We start from the raw sequence: 23,471 nt of genomic DNA, 5'->3' as shown, positions 1-23,471 counted from the left end.
CCTACCTCACTAGAGAGCAGATACGTACCTACCCCCGACACCCACATGAGTGCTTGCTTTGAAGTTGGTGACCCCATTTCATAGGTGAGCCACACATAGGTGTCACAGAGAGGTAAGGGACTTGCCCAAAGCTGCACAGCTGGAGAGAAGCAGGGTCAAGACTTGAGGCCAAGACTGCGATCAAGCCTGCCCTTCTTCACAGCGATCTGTGCGCTGCCTCAGACCGAGGGGAGGGTTAGCAAGGCCTGAGCTGCTGTCCTCCCTTCCTGCAGGTCCGGGAGAAACTGCAGCAGATGATGGCCAAGCGACTAGAGATGGACAAGAAGTGGGAGGACCGCAATGACCGGCTCCGCATGTGTGAGTGCAGTTCGGGGCCCAGGAGCCTGGGGAGGTGGAGCCCACACCCCCAGAGAGGGCAAGAGGGCGGGGCTGCCTGGAGAAGACCCCAGGGTGGGGGGGACACGCCTCTGCACAGCTCTGGGCTGAGGTCTCAGGCATGCTCCGGAAGCTGCCCCACCAAGCGCTGTGCCCAGACGGTCCCTTCATGCTGTGACTAGGAAGGGGTCAGGGCGAGGTTTTGGTGCCTCCTGGACACTGGCTCTGCAGAGTGTGATGCAAGCTCCACCCTTGAGCATCTGGAGGCCCAGGGCAGTGAGGGAAACCTCGCTCTCCTCTCTCTTAGCCAGGCGTGGGAACACACCTGGAATCCCAGCACTGCATTTTTTTTTCAGAACAGTTTGTTCCAGTGAATGTTTTAGGAATAGACCGCTGATGGAGATAGGGTTGGATCACAGGGTGCGGTGGAGTAGCCTTAGACAGGAGGTCACCCGCTGAGCAGATGTCACCTGTGTGGGCCTCCTGCCTGGTCGCTGGCCCCGGGTACCTCAGGCCATTGAGCGCTAATGGCCCTGCCTTGCCACTGGCCCTGTGGCTTGTTCCTGCCGCAGTGCTGGAGGTGTGCCAGTTCTCGAGGGATGCCTCTGTGGCTGAAGCGTGGCTGATCGCCCAGGAGCCCTACCTGGCCAGCAGGGACTACGGGCACACAGTGGACAGCGTGGAGAAGCTGATCAGGAGGCATGAGGCTTTCGAGAAATCCACAGCCACCTGGGCAGAGCGCTTCGCTGCCCTGGAGAAACCCACCACGGTGAGCTGGTGGCAGGGGTTTGAGAGGGCAGCGGGGTGCCAGGCGGAGAACTCTAGGCTGCTCTGAGGTACCTAGGCTGGGGTGGGAGTGTGGAGAAAGTACTGACCTTTGAATGCCAAAGCCAGAAGGGGGGCTGGGGGGACAAACCCCAGTGTGGGCTGGTTTGTGCTTAGGGAGAGGTCATTTGAGGGCACAGCTCCCTGCTGTGGCTGCCCTGACCCTTTGGCCTTTTCCTCCATCAGCTTGAGCTTAAAGAACAATACCAGTCCCCAGAGAGACCCACGGAGGAGCCGGGGTGAGTGGCTGCTGTGTGGTAGGACACAGAGCTCACAGTGAAGGGGGATGAGTGGAAAAGAGGACATAGCTTTCGATCTGAAACTGGTGGTCTGAATGAGACATCTGATATCTCACCGCTGGACCCCTCGTCAGTGCACCTGGAGGTCAAAGCAGGGGTGGAAGCCAGAGGATGGTGCAGCCCCAGGGGGAGGAAAGGGTGACCAGCAGTGACTGCCTTTAACCCCGATTCCTTGGTGCAGCGCTGATTCTGTCCTGGGGAGCCCTTGATTGCAGCTGCCTCACATGGGAGGCGCTGTTGTGCACACTCCCCGTGCGGAAGCCAGGCCTTGGAGGGAGCCGCCTAATGCTAAAGAGAGGCTGTATCTTCCTCAGGCCTCAAGAGGAGGAAGGCGAGACAGCAGGGGAGGCCTACCGTGCAACCACCACCGAGAGAACATCCCCGGTCAGTTTCCTGACGGGTTGCTCTGGTTCTATGGAGTCGCTGCTGCCCGAGCCCTCTCATCCCTACTAGGCTGAGGCGGGGCAGAAGGCAAGGACAGGGCCCCAGCCGAGTCCCTCCCGGAGCCACCTTCAAATCAGTCTACTTTTTCACTTAGGTCTTTTTAATTCTTAGAATAATTCCCCTCCTCCTTTCCATCCAGCAGAAACTGACATGCCAGCTCACTGACATGACTCTACTAGTTTGGTTTTATCTAGTCTAATAAATTTTATTGTATAAACACACTGCCATCTATGTCAGGGGAGGCTCTCCAGGCAGACAGGCTCATTTTTGTACACTGTCCTCTTTCCCGTCCAAGTCCATCCTTGACACAGCCCCCTCCATCCACGCACAGAGGCACGTGAGCAGGCACCGTCACACGTAGACACAAGCCAACACAGCCCCGTCCCCCGGCATCGCCCCAAGCACCCCCTTTCTGACAGAGTAGTCTCCTCCTATGCAGAGCCCTCTCCCTTTCTACTGTCCTGGCTGTGGGTCGCTTTGGCCCTGGAGCTGGTTCTGCAGCCAGAACACACTTGGGTCCTGTGGGAGTGAGAGGAAACCCCAGGACTTTCTGCAGCAGGGGCAGCCCCGCAACTTGTAGAAAAGGAGAGTGAGCCAGAGGCCTGGAGGTGGAGGAGGGCCTGGGCATATGGCTTCAGGACCTTGCCTGAAACTCCCTTAGGGCCCCAATGGCCTTCTGTGGGCCCGGATAGGGCCATGCTCCGGGGAGTGACTGAGATGAGACCAAGAGTCAGCATGCAGCTTGCATGGCTTCCCCACTGCATGGACCCTGTGCATGGGGCCCTGGGCCTCTGGGAACAGATCCTTCACATAACCCCTCTCCCCAGGTGCCCCGGTGGGCGTGCCTGACCTCTGAGTGGGAATTTAGAAAGATCAATGTTCTCAGCGGAACTTTCTGGTACACAAACCAGCCCAGAAAATGCACCTACAGCAAGCCCTGCCTCGGTTAGGCTCAGATGTTAGCCTTCCCCTCCCTCTGAGTCACACACACACCCCTCCCTCTGCCACCCCCTTCAAGCTGCACCAGCACATCATGCCCAGCAGAGGGCACTGGTGGGCCTCTCCCAGAAGTTCCCTCAAAGCTCCCATCATCCCTGTCCGTCCATGGTAGACTGCATCCCAGCTTCTTTTTCCCTGCGCCAGCCCCAGCCAGAGGCAGAGAAGTCTGGGCTGACAAGGACTGCTGGCACAAGCTGGGGCTGTCCCCGCCTCCTGACCCCACCTGCGCTTCTGCCCTGGATCCCTGTGTGTCTGCATGCCATGGTGTCCCTGGTGTGTGGGCTCCTTCGCGGCCACCTGAGCAACTTACCATGTGTTGTGTCCGTTCGTGCAAATGTGATTACGTGTGCATCAGAGCCGCTGAATGTCAGGGCGGAGGGGAATAAACCTGCTTGGACCTGAGTGTGTCTGGGGAGGAGTGAGCCCACATCTGAGACTTCCCAGAGAGCCAGACACTCACTCCGCCAGATGGGAAAACTGGCCTGTGCCCTGCACCAGAAAGAAACCAGATGGCGCATCAAATGAACACCAGGCCCAAGGCCTCCTGGACACAGATTTCCCCTGCTTCTCCTTTCCAAGTCTGAGTGTTCATGAGGATCCGCGAAACACAGAGGGAGAACCTAACACTCATTCGCCTTTGACTTGAGAAAGAGGGTGAAGCCATTCGGTCTGGGAAAGCCCACCTCTCTTGGGAAGGCTCCACCCCTCCAGCCTGCCCCATACTGCCCCTTTACAGGACCCTGGCTCGTCCCAGCAGGCTCAGCTGGCTGCGGTGCCTTCTCTCTGGGACAGGCCCGGGGTGCGGTGGCTCTGCTGCCTGTCCTGCGTGTACAGTTGGTGTCGGTGTCCCATAGGGTAGATCCACGCCATGTCGCTTCTTGTAAACCTCTTATAGTGCATGTTGCTTCCTGCTGGGGGGACGGATGGGAGTGGCCCAGGCGCCCTTGCCCCACCTGGACAGCTCATACCACAGGAAGGCCACCCCCATCCTCCCCTTCCCGTGTGTATGCACACGCATGTCCACGCTGTGACTGAGCTGCCATGCCGTCTTCGTGTGATGCCACTGCCCTCCCTCACCTGCAGCCTCTCCACATCAGAGCGGGCCTGGTAAAAGCCAGTCCGCTCCTTCCGGTAAGTGCATGGAGACCGGGCAGAGGACGCAAGTATCACTGGGCATCAGGCTTCTGGTCCCTCATTCTGCTGGGAACTTCTGCAGGGTTCTAGATGATGCCTGAGTTTCACCCCCAGGGAGGTGGCTTCTCACTGCCCTCTGGTCATCTTAGCTCTAAGGTACCTGCATGGTTTGCCCGGAACCAGCTGGTGTGAGGCTAGGAGGGGGAAGAGGAGCCTGGGGCACCTCCCTTTGTCCCTGTCTGAGAAGAGACCAGGTTGGATCTACTGCTACCACCGGTAGTGCCTAGAAAGGGGCCTGGTGGCTTCTCTGTGCCTGGGGCAGCAGCAAGCAGGAAGATCTGCCCAGAGCCTAGTGCACAAGGATACCTGGCCTGGGATGTCCTTACCCTGACACCCTCACCTAATGCACCTCCCCCTTAACTGAGTGTGTGGCCCTGGGAAGGGCTTAGGGTCCTGCTGAGTGTCCCAAATCCTCAGACTCCCCAGTGTAGCATCTGTGGTGAGAAGCTTTCCCCAGGAGGGGAGGTGGGTTTCTGTGGCACTAGCGAGGACCCCCCAGGCCGCAGCCTTTCCTGCACACATCCTACACACAATGCCTGTTTCTGGTTTGGGGGAAGAGGTGCCTGCTCTAGGCATGTGCCCTGCAGGGCTGCTGTGATGACAGCAGTGATGTCCCAGGGGCTGTGATAACAGGGATTCTCCTTCACTGGGATAAGCATGCCCTGTGAGCCTCCAAGTCCAAGCTGAGGTCCAGGCTGCTCCTGGGACGCGAGGCCACCCAGGTGCCATTCATAATCAGCCCTCAGCGTGTGGTCAGGAAAGCTGTCTCCTAAGGGCAGCTCCCAGACACAGGACTCCCGAGACTGCTGCAAAGCCAGCTTCCCCGGAGAGGTCTCGGGAGGCCGAACACAGAGTCAGGGCTCCCAGGTCCCTTGCCTCTCCTTGCCATGGTTTTGGGTTTGTTTGGCTTTGGGGAAGTAAGCTTCCCTTGTGAAGGTAGGGAGCAGTGTCCCGGAAGCTGTGTGAGCACTGGGCCCGCAGTCTGGGGTCCTCTTCATGCAGGGTCTGGCTGGCCGTATCTACTGTCGGCCCCTAAGCTCCCCGGCCACCCCACCTCCACCCACAGCAGCCTCCCTGGGAGCAGCAGCGGGAGCTTTAGTCAGCAGCCCGCGTGGGGCTCTGACGTCCTCAGAGGGAAGCACTGTGGGTGTGGAGACAGCAGCTGTTTCTTCTTGCCCGAACTAGCTTCCCCAGCCCTCCCCTCCCCGGTAAGAGCAGCTTGTTCAGACATTTTGCAGCGAATGCAGAGTCTGTGTTTGTTCTTAATGGGCAGACCCAGCCTAGAAAGGACGTCAGCGTTCTCCCAACTGGGCGTGTCCCTGCCTCCTCAGGATGCCTGAGTCAGCGTGGCAGGGGTGTGGCAGCCTGTAGTCTGGCACCTCAGCTGGCTCCCTGGAGAAATCTGCTTGAGGATCTTTCTGGCTGTTTGCCCGCTGCTGGGTGTGGCCAGCTCTCTGCTTTGGTCAGATGCAATCTTCCTGCCTCAAAGATTCTTCCCAAATTTGTTCTTTGAAGCTGTGTTTCAGAGCAGCTCAGATACTGATGGGCTCAGAATGAGAGTGAGTAAACAGTGGAGGCATCTCACAAATGGATTCAGAGGGACAGCTGGACATTGGGTGGCTGAGCTGTATGCAGGGCTTGACATCTAATTCTCTCTGATCTTTCTAATGCTGAGTGGCCGGACACAGGTTACCAAGAGATTGAGCAGCCACCAGCTCCTCCAGGACAAGGACCAAGGAGACCACACACGTGGTGGGCATGGTGGACACAGCTCTCGGGGCAACCTCCTGCCTCCCTGCCCTCTGGGGCCTGGTCTTCTTCCTCCCGGTCTGCGGGAGCCTGCAAACTGCCATTCCTCTTCACCCTCACCCACCTACCTGGTGGCCTTCTGCTCTGCATCCCCACCTGTCCTCTTGCCCAAGGCCCCAGGTGCCACCTTGGATTGCTCACACAACCTCAGGCTGCAGCACTAAGCAGCTCTGCTCCCCCACGCCATTTCTCGTGAGAGCCCCTCACCATCTCCTGGCTTGTAACCTGGGGTGCTGTCACTGTCCCCCCAGCTTCCGTCCTCCCTGGCCCTTTCCTCCTGTTTGGCACAGGCTCTGCTTTCTTGTGTGGCCATTTGTCTCTGCTGCCCTATGTCACCGCCTCTTCATCTCTTGATCTCTTTGGCTGCTTTCAACTCAGCAAACCCTGATTCTGCACACCGACGTCTGAACAGCCCCTCACTCAGTGCACAGGCTGGGGGAGGGGAAATGTTCTCGGCAGCCAGAGTGGCCGGCCATGCCCACCCACCATCACCCAGCACGGTTGGCTGCCTGGGCATCTGATGGTGGGTCTGGTCTGGCCTCAGGCCCTCCCCCGTCCAGCCCCTTCCAGTGCAGCCTTGATGCAGTCATGCTGCTTAACCAGGTCAGCCACGTGTTTTACATAAGCTGGATACATCTCATTTAGACCGTGAGCCAACGGGTAGGTGCTTCCCTTTGGAGTGACAGTACTGGCCCTCAGCAGGACTTGTTAGGAAAAGCACCAGGTTTGGGACCAGACAGACCTCATCCCCCACCTTCCTTTACTAGACATGTGGCCGTGACTTATGCCTCCCCACCTCAACCCCCTCATCTGTAAAATGGGCAGCAACTGTCCCTGCCCTGCAGAAAGGCTGTGAGGACTGGAAGAGAGAATGTAGGTAATGCATCTGGCTCTTAGAGGTGACATTTAAGTCCCTTCATTTGCTCCCCAGCCCTTCTCTTTTTTAAGAGAAGTGTCCTCTGCCAGGTGTGGCCAAGCTTCGGCTGACAGGTTGGAGAGACCTAGCTTGCCTAGGCTGTCTTAAATGAAGAGGAATTGTCTTGGGCCATATACAAAATATATAATATAGTGAATATATATAAGTAACAAAACTTCCATTTAAACATGCATTATAACTTTTTTTTTGGTACCAGGGATCGAACTTGGGGCCTTGTGCTTGTGAGGCAGGCAGCGGAACCACTGAGCTAAATCCCCACTCCTATTATAACACTTTTTAAAGAAGAGGGCCAGCAGCCCTCCAGTGGGCTATGGGTTGGACACACCTTCTATGTGGACTCTAACACTGCCTGTCCTTCCCAAGTCAGCCTGCCTGGAACACCCTTATCCTAGAGACCCCTCTATGCATGCGCTGGGTTTGTGTCACAAAACTCATGGCATGGCTAAGGTCAGGCTGCCTGTCTCTGAGGGGCAACCTGGTGCTCATCAGCATTATATGTAGAGAGAAGACCCTGTTGCTCATGTTTCTTTGCTTGTGAAAGTGTCTAGAGTTTTCTGAGCACCTCCAGAACCTCCCAGAAGCCCTGTGCGCCCCTGCCCAGTTATTTTGGCTGGTTCTGTGCAGTCACTCGTGCCACCTGCTGGCTGATGCTGGAAACACATCCTTAGTCCTGAGAAGAAATTTGCCCACCCTGACTGGCTAGGTCCTCTGTGGAGGGGACCCTCAAGCCTCTGCCTGCTTCCTGTACTGAGGCCAGTTTCCTAACAAGGCAGAGCTCATATGACTCCTGCTTGACTTCATATGTCTCTGTGAAGATTCTCAACCTGCCGTCCACTTCCCATTAGGAGCCCCTGGACTCTCTCCCTGTTTGACCTCAACCCTGTGAGGTCCGACAGGGCTCTCCTGGTCTTTCCACCACTGATGTCCCTCAACCCTAGCAGCCAAGGACATCTGTCTGACCTCGCCCAGCAGCTGGCACACACGCCCTCTGCTCTGAGGCCTCCCCCTGCTGTCCTGAGTTGGGGAGCCCTGAGTTGGACAGCCGGGCTGTGCTCTCCTTACTCCAGTCCCAGCCTGGCCACTTGCCCTCATGTTCTCATGGCTGCTTATGGTCTGGATTCCTTGCCAGCACTCAGGATTGCCCCCTCCTGAAGGTTGTCCCAGCTCCCTGCCGACGTCCTATGCTGAGCACCCCTCAGCAGTGCACATGGGGTGGCAGCCAGTTTCTACCTTAGAGCACAGAGGACAGTTAGGGGCTCAGATCTCCTCTGCCCCTGCCAGGTGGCAGAACCTGCATGTTCCTGCAACCACCCCTCAGCCATGTGCACGGCAGCATCCCCGGTTCCTGGCGCTCTTATCCACAGATTCTCTGCCTGAGGGCAGAGCAGATCTCCACTCAGTCCGTGGCATGCTTCCAGGAGAGGCAGGAGCACTGTCACCTCTTCCTCTCTCCTCCTCAGTTTATTTCCCTGGGGGCTGGGCAAGGCTGGCTCTTCTGCCCACACCATCTGTCCATCTGACCCTGGGTCCCCCTGTTGAGCTGGGGTCACGACTCACCTGCTAGAGGCAGGAACTAGTTCATCGACACCTTGGCTTCTCATTCACTTGTCAGCAGGTTTGAGCCTGGGCAGGGGTGGGTCTCTGCCCAGCCGCTTGGCTCCCTCCATGCCTGACCACCCTGCAACCCTAGCACTAGCCAGCAGCCCTGCACTGCACCCTTCATGCGTGAAGGCTTTGTGTGGACAGGGAGGTGGAAGCTATGGCTTCTTGCTGTAGCTCTACTACTAACCTGCTCTGAGGTCCCAGTGTCCCTGGGCAGGAGCCCAGTTTCCCCATGGGTGACAGGAGGGACTGAATCAGAGACCCTAAGGCCCCTTTCCAGCACCAAAATTCTGGATTCTCTTCTCGAATTCACTTCATCCGTGCCCTCCGTCATGGGCCACCCCAGCCAAGTCCTGCTTCCCTACAAGGGCCCCACTGCAGATTCTATCAGCATCGGCCTCCCAAAGGTATGGCTCCACGTGGAACCCCCTGGGAGAGCTCCTTTTCTCTTATGAACTACAAAATGAAGGTCTCTGCACCCCACACTCTGCCTTCCACACAGCCATGTGCAAGATTTACCCAAGGGAGCAAGGTGCTCCCTCCACCTGCTCTCCACTGTCTTGTGAACTTTCCCTCTTCATATCAGACCCCGAAGAGTAATTTTTTAAAAGCTGGGTGGCTTCAGAAAAGGATTTGACCAGCTGGATATATGTCTAGGCATAGTCTTCCTCAAAGTCTTTTTTGAGGTGGGGTCAGGGGAGTGGTAACACAGGGTTTTGTTATATCTCAAATTTCTGATCTTCCTGCCTCAGCCTCCTGCATGCCGAGATTACATCCTGCATACACCACCACACCTGGCTTCACAGTCTTCTCTTTATAAACTTATGAGCTCTTCCTGAAAGTCCAGCATGAATCATCAGAGCCTTCCATCCCATGCCCTGGTGTCCTCTACCCCGTGTAGTGACTTCTGCTTCACCATGTTGGGATCCACCCCATAAATACCCCTGCAAGCTTTTCAGGCCTCAGGCTGTTTCTGTGCTGCCTGGCAGGGCCCACCTGTGTGCTCTGTGGTGCCTAATTGAAAAGGATTGAGGCCTGCCTGCATTTCTCAGCCCCTAACACCCTGTCCTTCGGGCAGGGGGCATCTGACATGTTGATCACAAAGTCACTGCTCTGCAAAGCCCCTGGGAGGGAGGCAGTGGTGGGGTGGGGTGGGGTGAAGGATCTCAAGAAATCCAGCAGCTCAGACACTGCTAAGTAAAGGCAGCACCAGGAGGGTTTGGTGACTTGCTGGATTCTGTCATTTCCCCTAGATGCACATGGGGGCTTCACTCTAGGCCTGTGTGAGCCAACACCCGAGAAGGGAGGCCAGGCTGTTCAGACATCTAACACACACACACACACACACACACACACACACACACACACACACACACACACTGCAGGATACATAGAGATGAAAGTGGCCCAGTCACAACCCTCAAGGGTCCTAAAGAATGACAAGATGTACCAGGGATTTAGCTCAGTGGTTCTGGTGCCTTCCTCACAAGCTCAAGGTCCCGAGTTTGATCCCCGGTACCAAAAAAAAAAAAAAATGACAAGAAGAGCACACTGACGACGGGACTAAGTCCCCAGCCCTGCCGTTTGTTTTTTGAGACAGGATCTGGCTTTTACTTCAGGCTGGCCTTGAACTCACTATCTAACCCAGACTGGCCTCAAACTCAAAGCAATCCTCCTGTCTCAGCCTCCTGAGTGCCGAGATTACATGTGTATGTCACCACACCTAGCTCCTGTACCTATGTGTGACTTTGAGAAGTTGCTTGATCTCCCTGAGCATTAGTTTTCTCATTACACATAGAAAATATCAGACTAGGGCCGGGGATTTAGCTCAGTGGTTCCGGCACCTGCCTCGAAAGTGCAAGGTCCCAAGTTCGATCTCTGGTACCAAAAAAAAAATCAGACTAGGTTAGTGGTTTCTAAACTTTTCCAGCCACATTCCCCTTTCTGTACGTGAGATCTTACCAGGACAGGACCCCGATAACGCATTTTCCAAGTGTCCTGGTTCAATGAGGTGCATACATGACCAGCCTTACCTTTCTTCCCACCACTGCCTTCAGACTTCTCTATCGAGGTCCCCTCACATTCCTTAATGCCACTTCAGGCAAGGCTATGTCACTTCCACTGTTAAAGTTTACCCAGCTGGGTGTGCTGGGTGTGCCCCTGTAATCCCTCCTATGTGAGAGGCCTTCCAAGGTAGGAGGTTCAAGAGTTTGAGGCCAATGTGGGCAACTTAGTGAGACCTTTAAAAATCAGTTTATGCAGTTTTTTCAGTCTGACCTCCGAGGTGGTGCGCACATCTTCCCCTGCCTCCGTTCTCCTCCTGCAGGTTTGGCCCATGCCCTTGAGGATGCACTACGAAGAGAATGGAGCTGGCTCTTTCCTGGCCCTTTGCTCTGCTTTCCTCCCCAGCCATCTCCTAGGCCTCACACAGTTGCTGGGGCAGGGAGGAGGGAACAGAGGAAAGAGCAGAGGCCCTTGACTGCCTGGGGTGGCTCTGATCCTCCTGGGCCGTCCATACCTGTGGCCCTTCATCATCCGGCAAGGTGGCTGGGAGACTTCCCGCTTCGTGCTCTGAGGTCTCCAGCAGCAGGGTGCTGAGGACAGTGCTGGGCCGTGGCCGGAGCAGGCCACCTGCCTTGGTGCTCATGGCCCCTCGGACACCCACCCATCCTTGCCCCGCCTGGCGGCTGCTGGCTGCCCCCTGGCACCCCTATCTGTCCCGCTGTTTTTATTCTGCTGCACCAGGCACAAGGGCAGGCCAGTGAGGCTTTTGCATGAAATGTCCAGCCAGGTACTGGGAGCTCACGTCCCTTCTCCTGGGTGGTTGTGCATATTTAGGCAGCTCCTTTAAAGCCCCCTCATTTGGTCTGGGCAGGGGCTGGGGAGTACCCGCCCCAGGCTCACAGGGAGGAAAATTCCAAGCACTTCCCCAAGACAGTGACGGCTGGTGCCAGCGATTCTCAATCCCTACTGCATGACTGTCAAAGGCAGCCAGGGCTAGGAACCACTTCTCTATCCCAATAATAAATCCCGCTGAATGGCGGAAGGGGAGCCCATTAGGCCTGATGAAGGCCCATGAGGAGCTGGAGTCTCGCTTTATAAAGTGGGGGAGGAGACTGGTGCCCTTAGCTTTAGGTCTCTGGTCACACTTTGAAGGTACCAGAAGAGTTCCCATTCAACGTGCTAGTACAAGTGCTTTGCAAACTTGTCTTAGCTGCAGAGCCCTTCTCTAAATGAAACCTTGCCAGAGCCTCACAGGTCACACAATCTGGGAAATCTGGGGAAGCACAGGTGAGCCTGGAGCTGGGTCCGGAGCTTTGCCAGTAGTCTTGGGACCTGCCCTGCATAAGAAATCCCTCAGGTCCCTCTGGCTCCCTCTGTGAACCTTGTTGCTGTGTGAGAGTGGAGAGATGGGTGGAGGAGACGGGGATGGAGCCAGGGGCAGCGACAGAGGCCAGGGCAGCCCCAGAGGGTGCAAGGCAGAGGGAAGCAGGTTCAGGTGGGGGCCTGGCCAAGAAAGGCTGTCCCTAGGCTTGAGCCCCCAGAAGTGTGTGCTCCTCCCCTGTGCCCCTGACTAGGGGGAAGAAGAGCCGTCATGGCCTCCGGACCTGCAGCCACCACCCCTGCCAGGGCAGCATGAGGACAGGCAGCAGGACAAGTCCAGTGGGGATGACAGGCCCACCACAGAGCCCCTCTTTAAGGTCCTGGACACACCTCTGAGTGAGGGTGATGAGCCCACAACACTGCCGGCCCAGCTGGACCACGGGCACAGCGTGCAGATGGAAGGCTACCTGGGCCGAAAGCATGACCTGGAGGGGCCCAACAAGAAGGCGTCCAACAGGTGTGTGGGGAGGGCAGGCCCAGGTGCAGTGAGATTGGTCAGGGGCACCCCAGGGCCAGCCTGGGGACTGCTGGGCATGACGGGAAAAGCTTGTCTCAGTTCTGTCATGGCAGCACTGCATACACATACTCAACCTCTGTTTCCCCATTTGCAGAATGAGAACACTGACACTCACAGGCCTGGCCCTGAGTAGGCCTTGGTGGACAAAGGATGGCCCAGCTATGCCAGGGCTTAACCAAGCCCCACTTACACTGATCTGGCCCCTGGCATCCTCTGCTGTAAAGTGGGAGGAGACTGGGGTAGGGGCATGGCCTAGATGCACTGGATTTGTGCAAATCTGTTTCTTTACAAAGAACTGAGACAGTACACTGGGCACGTATCATTAAAACAAAAATCACAATAATCATCAAAACCAAACCCTGTTCAGCTCAGTTCACAGTTCTGCAGTGAGAATCAAATATCTCATGAATGTAGAAATACTTCAGAAACTTAAGTTTACAGTTTGTCTTAAGACTCTATAATTATTTTTCTAGAAATGTATCTCAAGGTAAGAGCAGAATTACAGATAAATATTTATAAATAAGAATGTTCATTGCATTGCTATTTAAATTGTATAAATTTTCCAGTGGTATAAGGTCCATCAATAAAGGTATTGTGTGTATGTGTGATGGGAAACCATTTTCTTTAAAACTATTTTTAAGTAATTTTTGAAGATACAGGAGTGATCAAAATATACAGTGTGCTCGGCGTGGTAGAGCACACCTGTAATCCCAGGACTTGGGAGGCTGAGGCAGGAGGACTGCCACAAGTTTGAAGCCAGCCTGGGCTATGTAGTGAGTTCAAGGCCAGCCTGAACTACAAAGTGAGACCCTGTCTCAAAAAAAAAAAAAAAAAATTAAAAATGTATTACAGCAAAAGATACATTACCATTAATCTCCCTCAGTGCTCACTTTGGCAGTACATAGACCATTAATCCCTCTCAAAACACTCCCCCTTGCTTCAAACACTCCCATCCCATCATTCTTGCCACTTGTTGGAGCAGCTCAGGAAGTCCTCTTTTGCAAGTGTCTTTATGAGGTGTGATCAAAAATACAGTTGAATGCTGCTTCAAAGTGTCATCCACTGGGAAGGCAGGCTAGGAAAAACATCAGGGAGTGTCCTCACCCACATTATTCACCAGACCCGGCACCATGTGACTTCTTCCCCGCCAAAGTTGAAATGACCATGAAAGCTAAACATTTTGAATTGATTCAGAACATTGAGGCAGCCACCACAGCACAACTAGAGACATGAAAGAGTCTCATATAAAATAATACTCATAGTAGTAAGTTTGAAAGCAGTCTACACTATATTTCAGTTGGTAGCACTTGCCTCTAATCCCAGTTACTTGGAAGGCTGAGGCAGGATGATCTCAAGTTCAAAGGCAGCCTGGACAACTTGGCAACTTAGACTCTCAAAATAAAAGTAAATAAAATGTATCTCAGTGATAGAGTACCCCCCTGGGTTTAAATCCCCAGTACTGTAAAAAAAATTTTTAAACCAAAAAAAAAAAAGCAAGATATATAATGCAGAACTGTCGGTGTAGCTCAATGGTAGAGCATAGGGTGTGCATGCCCAAGGCCCTGGGTTTGACAGCAAGCGCGCGCGCACACACACACACGCACACACACGCACTGAATATACAGTGTAATCTGACGTTGGCTATGTGCAGAGAAAAAAGTGAAATTACATGCAGATTATTTTTGCACCCTCCCCTCTTTCCAGTACTGGGGATTGAACCCAGGGCTTCTAAAATTTTTCCATGTTGAGACAGAGGCTTGTTAAATCATTAAGTTGCCCAGGCTGGGCTCAAACTTATGACCCTCCTACTACAGCCTCCCAGAGTGCTAGGATTAGAGGTATGAGCTGCCCACACCTAGCTTTAAACAACAAAAATCTGTTACTCTTTGTGAGGTCAAAAATGAAACAATAAAAACAAACAGGAATAAAGCTGCAGGAACTGACTGGGGAGCCCTTGACGGGACCACGGGACCCGCCTGTGTCCCTCTCGCAGGTCCTGGAACAACCTCTACTGCGTGCTCAGGAACAGCGAGCTGACCTTCTACAAGGACACCAAGAACCTGGCTCTGGGGGTGCCCTACCACGGGGAGGAGCCCCTGGCCCTGCGACATGCCATCTGCGAGGTCGCTGTCAGCTACAAAAAGAAGAAGCACGTCTTCAAGCTGAGGTGAGGCTTCCTGCCCTGGCCCTTGGTGCCGCAGGCTGAGGGCCTCACTTGGCACCGTGGTCAGGCAGGCCACGCAAGGGGACCAGTTCCCGGCCGAGCTGCTGCTCACAGGTCTTTCAAACCTGCAGCCTCTGATGTCTCAGAAAGTGCTGTGCTGGCTCAAGGGGCCTGGGTATCAGGCTTGGGACAACTGGGTCCCAGCCCGCCCTCTGCCAGGTAAAGGTCCCATGACCGGAAACCCTTTGTCCTCCTAGGCTGAGCAATGGCAGTCAGTGGCTCTTCCACGGCAAGGACGAGGTAAGTGCAGGGGCCCAGCCCGACACAGGGGCAGGTGGAGACCCCGCCCGGGGTGGTGCTGACTCTGCAGCCCCACAGGAGGAGATGCTGTCCTGGCTGCAGAGCATGAGCACAGCCATCACCGAGTCCCAGAGCATCCGCACCAAGGCGCAGAGCCTGCCCCTGCCCTCCCTCGCCGGGCCCGACATCAGCCTCAGCAAGAAGGACAAGGAAAAGAGATTCAGCTTCTTCCCCAAAAAGAAGTAGCAGTGGGCGGCCCTGCGGGTGGGGGCACGCAGGGACCAGGGCCGCTCCCCCGTCCTCCTCCCGCCTACACCTGCCCTGCTCACCACCCTCGGGGCCCTGCTGCCCTACACGCTGCCGCCAGCACGCTCGCCCTCGCCCCGACCCCGCCCCAGCTGGCAGGCTCTCCTTGCCCCCCAAAAGCTGGAGCAGGCTATGGGCCCCTAGAGCTGCCCACTCCCACAGCAAGCCTTGCTGGGGGTTACCGCCCACCTGGCCACAGCCAAGGAAAGGGTAAGGGAAGAGGGACTTGGGCCAGCTGACCCATCCCCTAAGGGCAAGGTGCTGTTAGAGACTGAGGGAACAGGCCTCCCTCCTCAGGCCTGCACTCCCCCGCTGCCTCTCTCCTCACCAGGAGGGCAGAGCCCCCATCCCTGCTTAGTGGGTCCTGGCAGAGTAGCCTCCTGCTGCCCCAGCCTGGTGTAAGGAGGAAGGACCAGCAGCTCTCACACCATTCCTCCAAAAGCCCTGGTTGGAGCATGGGACTCAGGGCTCAGAGGGAAGGAGGGACAGACAGGTCCTGACAATGCTGAAGGCTCTGCCCCTGTGCTGAGCTCTCCGGCCATGCCCAGTAGCAACCAAACCAGCCGTAGTCAGCAGATGCAGGGCCCCCAGGAGCAGTGTAGGCCCCTGATGCAACATGGGTACCCCAGCGCTGGAGTAAAGCATCCCAGAGCCAATGCCTGCTGTGTCCTGCCTGTCTGCAGCCGCTCCCACCTAGGGGTACTAACTGGGCAGAGAGCAGAGTTACCACCTGGCGTGACACATGCAGCCACACCTAGGTATCGCCATCATGACACATCTACCCCTGGACAGCTGGGATTGATGCTGGGGCCAGAGCCACGAGGGTGTAACCCTTCTTGATCAGCTCCTGAAGGCCTGGCCTGGGTCCTGGGGGTCACATACAGAGGTCACCAAACATCTACCACCCTCGAGAACCAAAAGGGATGCTTCAGTCTGTCCCCAGGGAGAGATGTACCCAAGCTTCTGGAAAGGCGGGCCACTGGGCCCCTTAGTGCTGACCAGGGGTCCATGAGGACTTTCCCCACCACTGTACTCTGAAAGCAATATAGCTTCAGTGATCTTCACTGGGCCATAGCCAAGAGGGGCCATGTTGGGGGCAGCAGGTGTGTTCTCTGAGGGAGGCCATAGGGTCCCTAGGGCCCACAGCCACTATTTCTGTGGCCTTCCCCATGGGAAGGAGTCTTGGCTGTGTGGAGACGAATCTGGTGAGGCTCAAGAAGCCACAGGGGGAGGCACCCGGAGTTATAGGCCTCCCAGGATCCCTAACCACTGTCAAGTGACACCAGCTCCAGCAACAGGAAGCACAGGAGGGAAGGTGGCTAGTCGGGCCTGACATCCCCAGATCAGGTGTTTTACCTCCATACCAGGGTCTTCATTTGGCCTTGACTCTAGGACCCTGTAGCCCTCTCCTTCTACAGGGAACCCAGTTTGTATCATTCACCAGCCTTTCTCCAGCCAGGGAAACCAAGACAAAAGGCAGGTAGGTGACTGCACTCACCTGTGCATTCAAGAGCATGTCCACCTCTAGGGCAGACCGCAGGCTGCTTGCTGAAGGGTGGAAGGTCCCAAGCAGCTCTCGGCTGTTCCCTTGGGCCAGTCTTTAGGGAGCCAAGTTACGAGGGCCCACCCTCTCCCCTCCACGGGGCCCAGTAGCACCTAAAGTGAGGCACTTCCAGCAGGTGACTCCACAGAGCCTAGAAATTGGGCTCCAATGGAAGAGCTAGGATTTCACCACCCCAAGTCCCCCAGATTGGGCAAGGGCAGCCAGCTGCATGTGACCCATCATCTCCCGCCGAGCGCCCCACGCATCCACCCACGTCACCCAGGCCCCAAGACACTCAACCAACTGGACTGACACTGCAGGCGCCCACCTTCAGGAGACCCTGTGCCACTCTAGGGCTAGGCTCTCCTGGTGCCCTGGCACGGTATCTCTTCCTTCCTTCCCTCCCTCCCTCCCTCCCTCCCTCCTTCCTTCCTTCCTTCCCTCCTTCCTTCCTTCCTCCCCACCCCTACATTTTCTACTTTGCAGTCTTTTCCTTACAGTATTCCTAAACTAGGTTGGCACAGCTCCAGTCCACACCAGCACAACTGGCTTCCTCCTGGGAGCAGTCTAGAGGAAGCTCTTCCAGGCGTGGTCGGGCAGTCCTGCTCCCCTCTCTCCTTCCCTTTGTCTGACTCTGGCTGAGGGCAGAACTGGAGGCACCTGGGGCTCCCAGCCCCACCTACCTCCACTAGTAGTAACAAACAGGAGGCCTGCATTGGGCTCAGCTGCCCCTCTGCTCCACTCCAGTCTATGAGCGCAGCCAGGTCCTCTCGGCTGATCCTGGGTCCCCTTCCTCTGTCAGTGGGAGGAGGCAGAGATTCAGAGGAGGATGCGGCCAGCAGGCCACATAGCTTGGTCCCTTGGTCAAGCAAGCTCAGGGAGCACACAAAAGAAGTGACCACCAAGGAATGCAATCCTGTTGCACAGACCATGTTCATCTGGGCTGGCCCTGGGGCCGGCTGGGCCTTGTCCTCCACCTGCTCAAATGTGCTTCCACCAACCAGAGGACACTCATTTACTAGTTTTTCTAATAAATCAATAATGCTCTACTTTTGTGTTTCTTATTTGAGTAGGCTTCTTTCCCTTTAAACAGGGTCTCGGAGGCCTGGCACCATCAGACTGAGGGTCAGCCAGGCTGGCTTGTTCCCAGCCGACCCCCACCTGAGCCCCGAGACATGATCATCTGCTTTGCATTCCGTCAACCTGAAGGCCCATGGCGGGGCAAAATCACTGCCAAACAAGATCAGTCCAGGCCCTTCCAGGGCGCTCCGGACTGAGACCCCAGCCCTCAGTCTGTGCCTGGGGACACATCTGAAGAGGGGCAGTTTCATGTGGCCTGGGAGGATAAATCATCGGCACTGCCTGTCTTCAAAAGGTTCCCGGATGACTCTAAGGGGCAGCCAGTGAAAATGCTGCCCTGTCCCACGGTCCCCAGACATATCAGATGGCTGTGGGATGGCACAGGGAGAGGGCTGGTCAGCTACAACTCCCTAGCCCCACCCCTGAAGAGTGATGGGGGTTGAGAAGCAAACGCTCCTCTATGAACGAGGAAAGGGCAAGAACTGCAGGGACTCAGCTGACTGGTGGCGAGGCTGGGACACGAATTTGGGTCACCTGTCCACTGCACTTGTGGTACCCAGCACTGCATCCCGGGACTGGCCTTGGTAGGAGCTGGGGTGTTCTCAGTGCCTGTGGAAGTGACCACAGAAGACACAGGACAAAGCTGGGCATGATAGTGCCTGCCTGTAATTCCAGCACTTGGGAGGCTGAGGCAGGAGGATCTTGAGTTTTAGGCTAGCCTGAGGTATATGGTGAGTTCAAAGCCAGCCTAAACCACAGAGGGAGACCTTGTCTCAAAAAAGCAGGGCAGCTGGTAGAACATGGGCTAGCTCTGCCACGCTCCTGCTGCACAAGGGACTGCCACTCACCTCCAATCTCCCCTTGACTTTGTGAGGCTCAGTGGACATGTTCAGACATCCTCCTAGGTCAGAAGACAGAGGCCCCATCCCTGCAGACCTGCTGGAAGACTTTTCAGAGCACTCTACCAGCTGGGCCCTGCAGCCCCTCCCTTCCTGGCAACAGGAACAAATGGGGCAAAATGAGGCTGATTTTCCATGGAGAAAGCAGAAAATCCAATGAGAGAGAGAGAGGCATTGCTGGCATTTTCTCCCTCATAGTACTGAGGATTGAACCCCAGGGGTGCTATAAGGGGTAATCCAAATATACAATGAATGTTTAATTTTTGAAAATTACAATAAAAGTCACATTACTATTTATCCCTCTCAAAAGGCTGCCCTTTGCTTCAAATACACACCCCATCATCCTTGCCACTTTCTGAAGCAGTTCTAGAAGTCCTCTTTCATGAGTGTCTTTACAATGTGTGATCAAAAGTACAGTGAATGAGGGCCGGGGATTTAGCTCAGTGGTTCCACTGCCTGCCCCGCAAGCGCAAAGACCTGAGTTCTATCCCTGGTACCAAAAAAAAAAAAAAAAAAAAGATACAGTGAATGCTTGGCCAAGTGCCATCCAGTGGGAAAGTGGCTCATAAAAACATCACAGTGTGTCTTCATCCACCTTATGCACTGGTTCTGGCACACTGTGCAACTTCTGGCTTCCCCAAAGTCAAAATGACCATTAAAGGTATAGACTTTGAATTGATTCAGGACATCGAGGCAACCCAGCAGTAGGACTAAGATGCTCATGAAGGAGGATTTCCAGAACTGCTTCAGAAAGTGGCAAGAAGGATGAGGTGAGCTTGAAGGGAGGTGGAGTATCGGAGGATTAACAACAATGTGTCTTTTACTGTAATAAATTTTTTAAATGTCTTTTAACATCACAGTATTCTACGATCACACCCTATACATGCCCAGCCTTTTTATCTTTTATTTTGAGACAGGGTCTTCCTAAACTGTCCAAGCTGGCACCCTGCAGACTTCTGTTTCCTGAGCCCGGATGACGAATGAGTGTAGAACACCTTACTTCCCAAGACACCCCTAGCCCTCGAGTGACACCCCCCCCCGCCCAGTAAGGAGGCCACACACAGGTCAGTTGGTCAGCAGTGGTTATTGCACCATTGGCAAATAATGAAATGTGTGTACATGAGCGACAACAGCAGGGTCAGCAACAACCCTCCAAAGTACCTGCACTAAGTCCATTCCATTCTTCACAGGAGGGGATAAACAACAGGAGGACACACAATCACTCACACACACACACACACCACAGGATGGAAAGTAATAAATTATTGGCCTCATTTCTGCCTGAGTCCTAAGAAAAGGCACAAAGAGCAAAGCCTGCCCAGGCTGCTTCCTGGCTCTCCCCCAGGTCCTCCGCCTGGCAGTGAGCAGCCAAAGGTGGAGGCCTGAGCAGTGCTTCCTCTCCCTGGCCAAGGTGAACTTAAATACCTGGTTTCTTACCAGAGAACTATGTACAAGGGAGATGGCCACGGCAGCTTTGGGGGGTGGGGGGATGGCTCATCTGGGCCTGAGAAAAGTTGTCACAAGCCCCAGGGGGCACCAGGCACAGGGGAGGCCACATGCTCACTCTAGAGCTCTCTTCCAGGGCAGGGGAGGGACCAGTTTTTGTGGACAGGGGGGGCGGGGGGTGGGGGTGTCTTCTCCATCCCAACATGGCTCCTCCCCCACAGGAGCCAGTCAACCCACAGAGTTCAAAGCCTGGAATTTTTCTCTCAGGTTTCTCACTCGGCCCTGCTTGCTTGGGCCTTCTGAGTCCCTGGGACCTCTTTCCTTCAGCCAGTGCTCTGAAGACTCCTGGGAATCTTGGCCCTGTCCCTCCATGGCCTCTGGTGAACCTGGTCCCTGCGTGCCACCCTCCTCCTCGGGCCCCACAGTGGGGCTGGGAAGTGGCCTCTTCTCAAGGACAATCACCCGCTGGTTACTGTCCAGGGTGAGGTCTGCAGTGACAAATAGGGCTTCGCCTCCATTCAGTCCACTTTGGGTCGGCGACCCAGGAGACGGGGGCTGGGCAGCCTCTCCACCTCCCTGGCTGCTCTTGGTGCTCAGGCTGCAGCAGCGGCCCACCCTGCCCGACACGGGAGGCTCCATCATGTTCTCAGGCACTGAGCGACTCCGGTTGACTGGTGGGGCACGAGGCCGGCTACCCTCGGTCTGAGCAGCCAGGTCATGGGCGTACTTGGAGCACAGCTCTCGGACATCAGGCCAGTGGAAGGTCTCGGTGTCAAAGGGGCTGAGCCGGGCTCCTGGCGAGGTGGTCTTTGCACTGGCTGCAGAGGGGCTGAAGGAGAAGCGTCGAGGCGATGTCTCCCCAGCAGAGGGGGGTTTGAGGGGGCTGTGCTCCCGGGCCACCAACTGCTCATAGCTGAGGAGAGACAGCACAGGCTTCCTCTGGCCTGCGAGGAGAGAAGAGGCCAGCTGCATCACTGTGCAGGAGGCGCAGCCAGGGACAGAGGCCTCCATCTACCTCCTTAGCCTCAAGCTCCAGGGAAAGCTAGGGGCTAGGGTTTTGCATGTGAAGGAAGAGAAATCCAATTTACCACCTACTGTCCCTCTGTCAAAGGGGGATGGGAAGAAGGAAGAAAAGGAAGTGAGGGAAAGGGGCAAGGGATCAAAGGCAGTGATGAGAGGCTTTCTGTCTTCCCAGTTCCCTCTGCTCCAGAGGGAAGGCTAGGGGAGGGCACTGAAGGGCTCCAAGGAGTACAGGGTTGGCCTCGGGGTGCCAGACTGGCTGCCAGGGCTTACACCTGTGGTACACGGGCTCTGCCCCTCTTTGGTGTGACCTTATTTTTTCGGTTTGTTTTTTCTAAACTAGTGCTCTACTGCTGAGCTATACCCCTATTCTTGGCACAACCTCTTTGGAAGTCACCTCCCCCAGTGGCACTGGCTACTAACTGGCTTTTTCACCTCTGGACTCGCTGTTCCCCCATACCTTTGCCACTGGACAGCTCTGCCGCCTCCTCCTGCAGGCAGGGAACAGTGGAGCTCTTCCTGTCCATATCTGGAGCTGCATTCTCCCACTGCAGTGGCGGCCTGGCAGGCACTGCCTTGATGCTCTTGATCCGGAGGCTGTACTGGCGGGCCAGCTGGTAGACTTTGTTCTTGACACGCTCGCTCACCTGGCTGTCCATCACATGCGACAGCTGCATGATGCGCGGGTGCAGTGGGGTAACCAGCTCCCCCTGGTCCCCGCTGCTCAGCTCCTTCACCAGCTCTTTCAGCTCCTGGGCCAAGTGGGCCCGGCTGGGCAGCTCGGTGGGTGAGGCACTTTCCGGAGAGGCGGTAGCCGACTCCTCGGTAATGGCCCCGAGCTCATGCTCCTCCAGGATAAATAGTGGCTCCTGTAGGTCAAAGCCGTTGGCCTGAGCCTGGCCCAGTCCCATCTGGGGGCTTCGCTCAGCAGACTCCATTCTCTCCCACATCTTCACAATTTCCGACGACGGGCGGAACTCAGCATCTGTGACAGGAGCTGGGTCCTCTATGACCGCCTGGCTGGATCCTGGGAGGTCAAACAAGGTCCATGGTGCCACCCGGGAGCCCCCCTGTCTCTTGTACCCCACCGGAGCTGCCGGCTTCACGTCTGGCCCCGGAAGGCTGTTGATCCTGGAAACAGAGCTCCTCACCAGTCCTTTGGGGATATAGGAAAGACTCTCCCGGCGCCGCACACTGAAGCCTGCATCGTGATGCTCTGCGTTCTCATAGTAACTCTTAATTTTATCCAGCAACAGGCGATCTCGGGTGGAGAGTGCTGAGTCCTTGCAGGAAGATCTGCTGGGCTCCACTGGGCAGCCTACATCTGCGGACTTGGTCCTGTTGGCACAAGAGCCACTCTCTGTGGCCAGCCCCGTGCTGATGCCCACTTCCAGGGCAGGCTGGGAGCTGAGTAAGTCCACTGTGCTGCCCCACTGGGCCAGGCCCTTCTCACTGCCCTCCAGACTGAGCACGCTGCTGCTCCGGCTGACCAGCCGTGGCGTCCCAAAGCCACTAGACTTGCCACTGCCATCCTCCATGGTCAGACTGCTGCGCCGAGAGAAGCTGCTGGCAAACCGCTCAGCAATGACACTGGCCTGGTCTAGCACAGAGGGTGGCAAGAGGCTTTCGGGCTCCTGGGCTGGCCCCATCTCTTCCTCCTCCTCACTGCTCAGGGCCTTAAGGTCCTCGGTGCTCTCGGCCACCATGAAGCCCACCATGTCCAGTGGGTGGTCCATCCCCAGCAGCTCCTGGTGAGTGTCAGCTCCTGTTTCTGGGACTTCAGGTGGCTCTGTGTCTGAAGGCATCTCCTCGGTGTCAGGACCTTCCATGACAGCAAAGACCTCCTGCTCGGCCCCAGGACCAGGGTCTGCTTCAGCCTAGACAGCAGAGAGAGCTCATGTGAGTAAAAGCCTCCTTCATGAGACCTGGGGATGAGGAAAGCACAGCTGGCTCACAGCCCAGAGAGAAGGCCTGCAGTTTAGGACCAAAGACAAGCAAGAAAAGAGACTCAAAAGTAAGGCGACAGGTTCTGAGGGAGAAGGAAATGCTCATGTCCTTTAGTCACCCTGCAGCTGGGGTGCTGAGCCCATGACCTCATACCCTAGGAAAACACTAGGAACACAGAAGGATGGTGGTACCTCTAGGTGGCAGCCTGCCTAGGAACCATCGGCACGTGGGAGCACAGGACACCAGGCCTAGCGCTATCTCGGTTCCCAGAGAATGGCTCTCACAAGCACCTCCAGGGCCATGGCACCGGGATGCCCCTGCCAGATGGCAAGGCAGCTTCTGAAAGCCCTAGAGGCTGCCCATTCAGGGTCCTGGGGCACA

General features: G+C 55.8%; 2 protein-coding genes across 7 annotated transcripts in view; one reads left to right on the top strand and one right to left on the bottom strand.

Moving 5' to 3' along the window:
* Positions 1-17,747, top strand: part of Sptb (spectrin beta, erythrocytic) — a 120,365-nt gene extending 102,618 nt beyond the window's left edge. For both annotated transcript variants that reach the window (XM_087195271.1, XM_087195272.1), the window contains exons 29-36: positions 273-357; positions 948-1,144; positions 1,387-1,439; positions 1,814-1,883; positions 12,063-12,325; positions 14,379-14,552; positions 14,807-14,849; positions 14,928-17,747. In XM_087195271.1, the coding sequence (XP_087051397.1) occupies positions 273-357; positions 948-1,144; positions 1,387-1,439; positions 1,814-1,883; positions 12,063-12,325; positions 14,379-14,552; positions 14,807-14,849; positions 14,928-15,095 (1,053 nt within the window). In that variant the 3' untranslated portion in view covers positions 15,096-17,747. The remainder of the gene's footprint in view (positions 1-272; positions 358-947; positions 1,145-1,386; positions 1,440-1,813; positions 1,884-12,062; positions 12,326-14,378; positions 14,553-14,806; positions 14,850-14,927) is intronic.
* A 1,995-nt stretch (positions 17,748-19,742) lies between these two features.
* The window catches only part of Plekhg3 (pleckstrin homology and RhoGEF domain containing G3), a 47,663-nt gene continuing 43,934 nt past the window's right edge, over positions 19,743-23,471 (bottom strand). For all 5 annotated transcript variants that reach the window (XM_087195277.1, XM_087195273.1, XM_087195276.1 and 2 more), the window contains 2 exons: positions 21,604-23,020; positions 19,743-21,067 (listed from right to left, as the gene is read on the bottom strand). In XM_087195277.1, the coding sequence (XP_087051403.1) occupies positions 20,352-21,067; positions 21,604-23,020 (2,133 nt within the window). In that variant the 3' untranslated portion in view covers positions 19,743-20,351. The remainder of the gene's footprint in view (positions 21,068-21,603; positions 23,021-23,471) is intronic.

Source organism: Heterocephalus glaber, unplaced genomic scaffold, assembly GCF_053883595.1.
Source record: "Heterocephalus glaber isolate CG9 unplaced genomic scaffold, H.glaber_assembly_v1.0 deba00001608, whole genome shotgun sequence".
Lineage (NCBI taxonomy): Eukaryota > Metazoa > Chordata > Mammalia > Rodentia > Bathyergidae > Heterocephalus > Heterocephalus glaber.
Note: the sequence above shows the minus strand (reverse complement) of the source record. Positions and strands in the feature narration are given on the sequence as shown.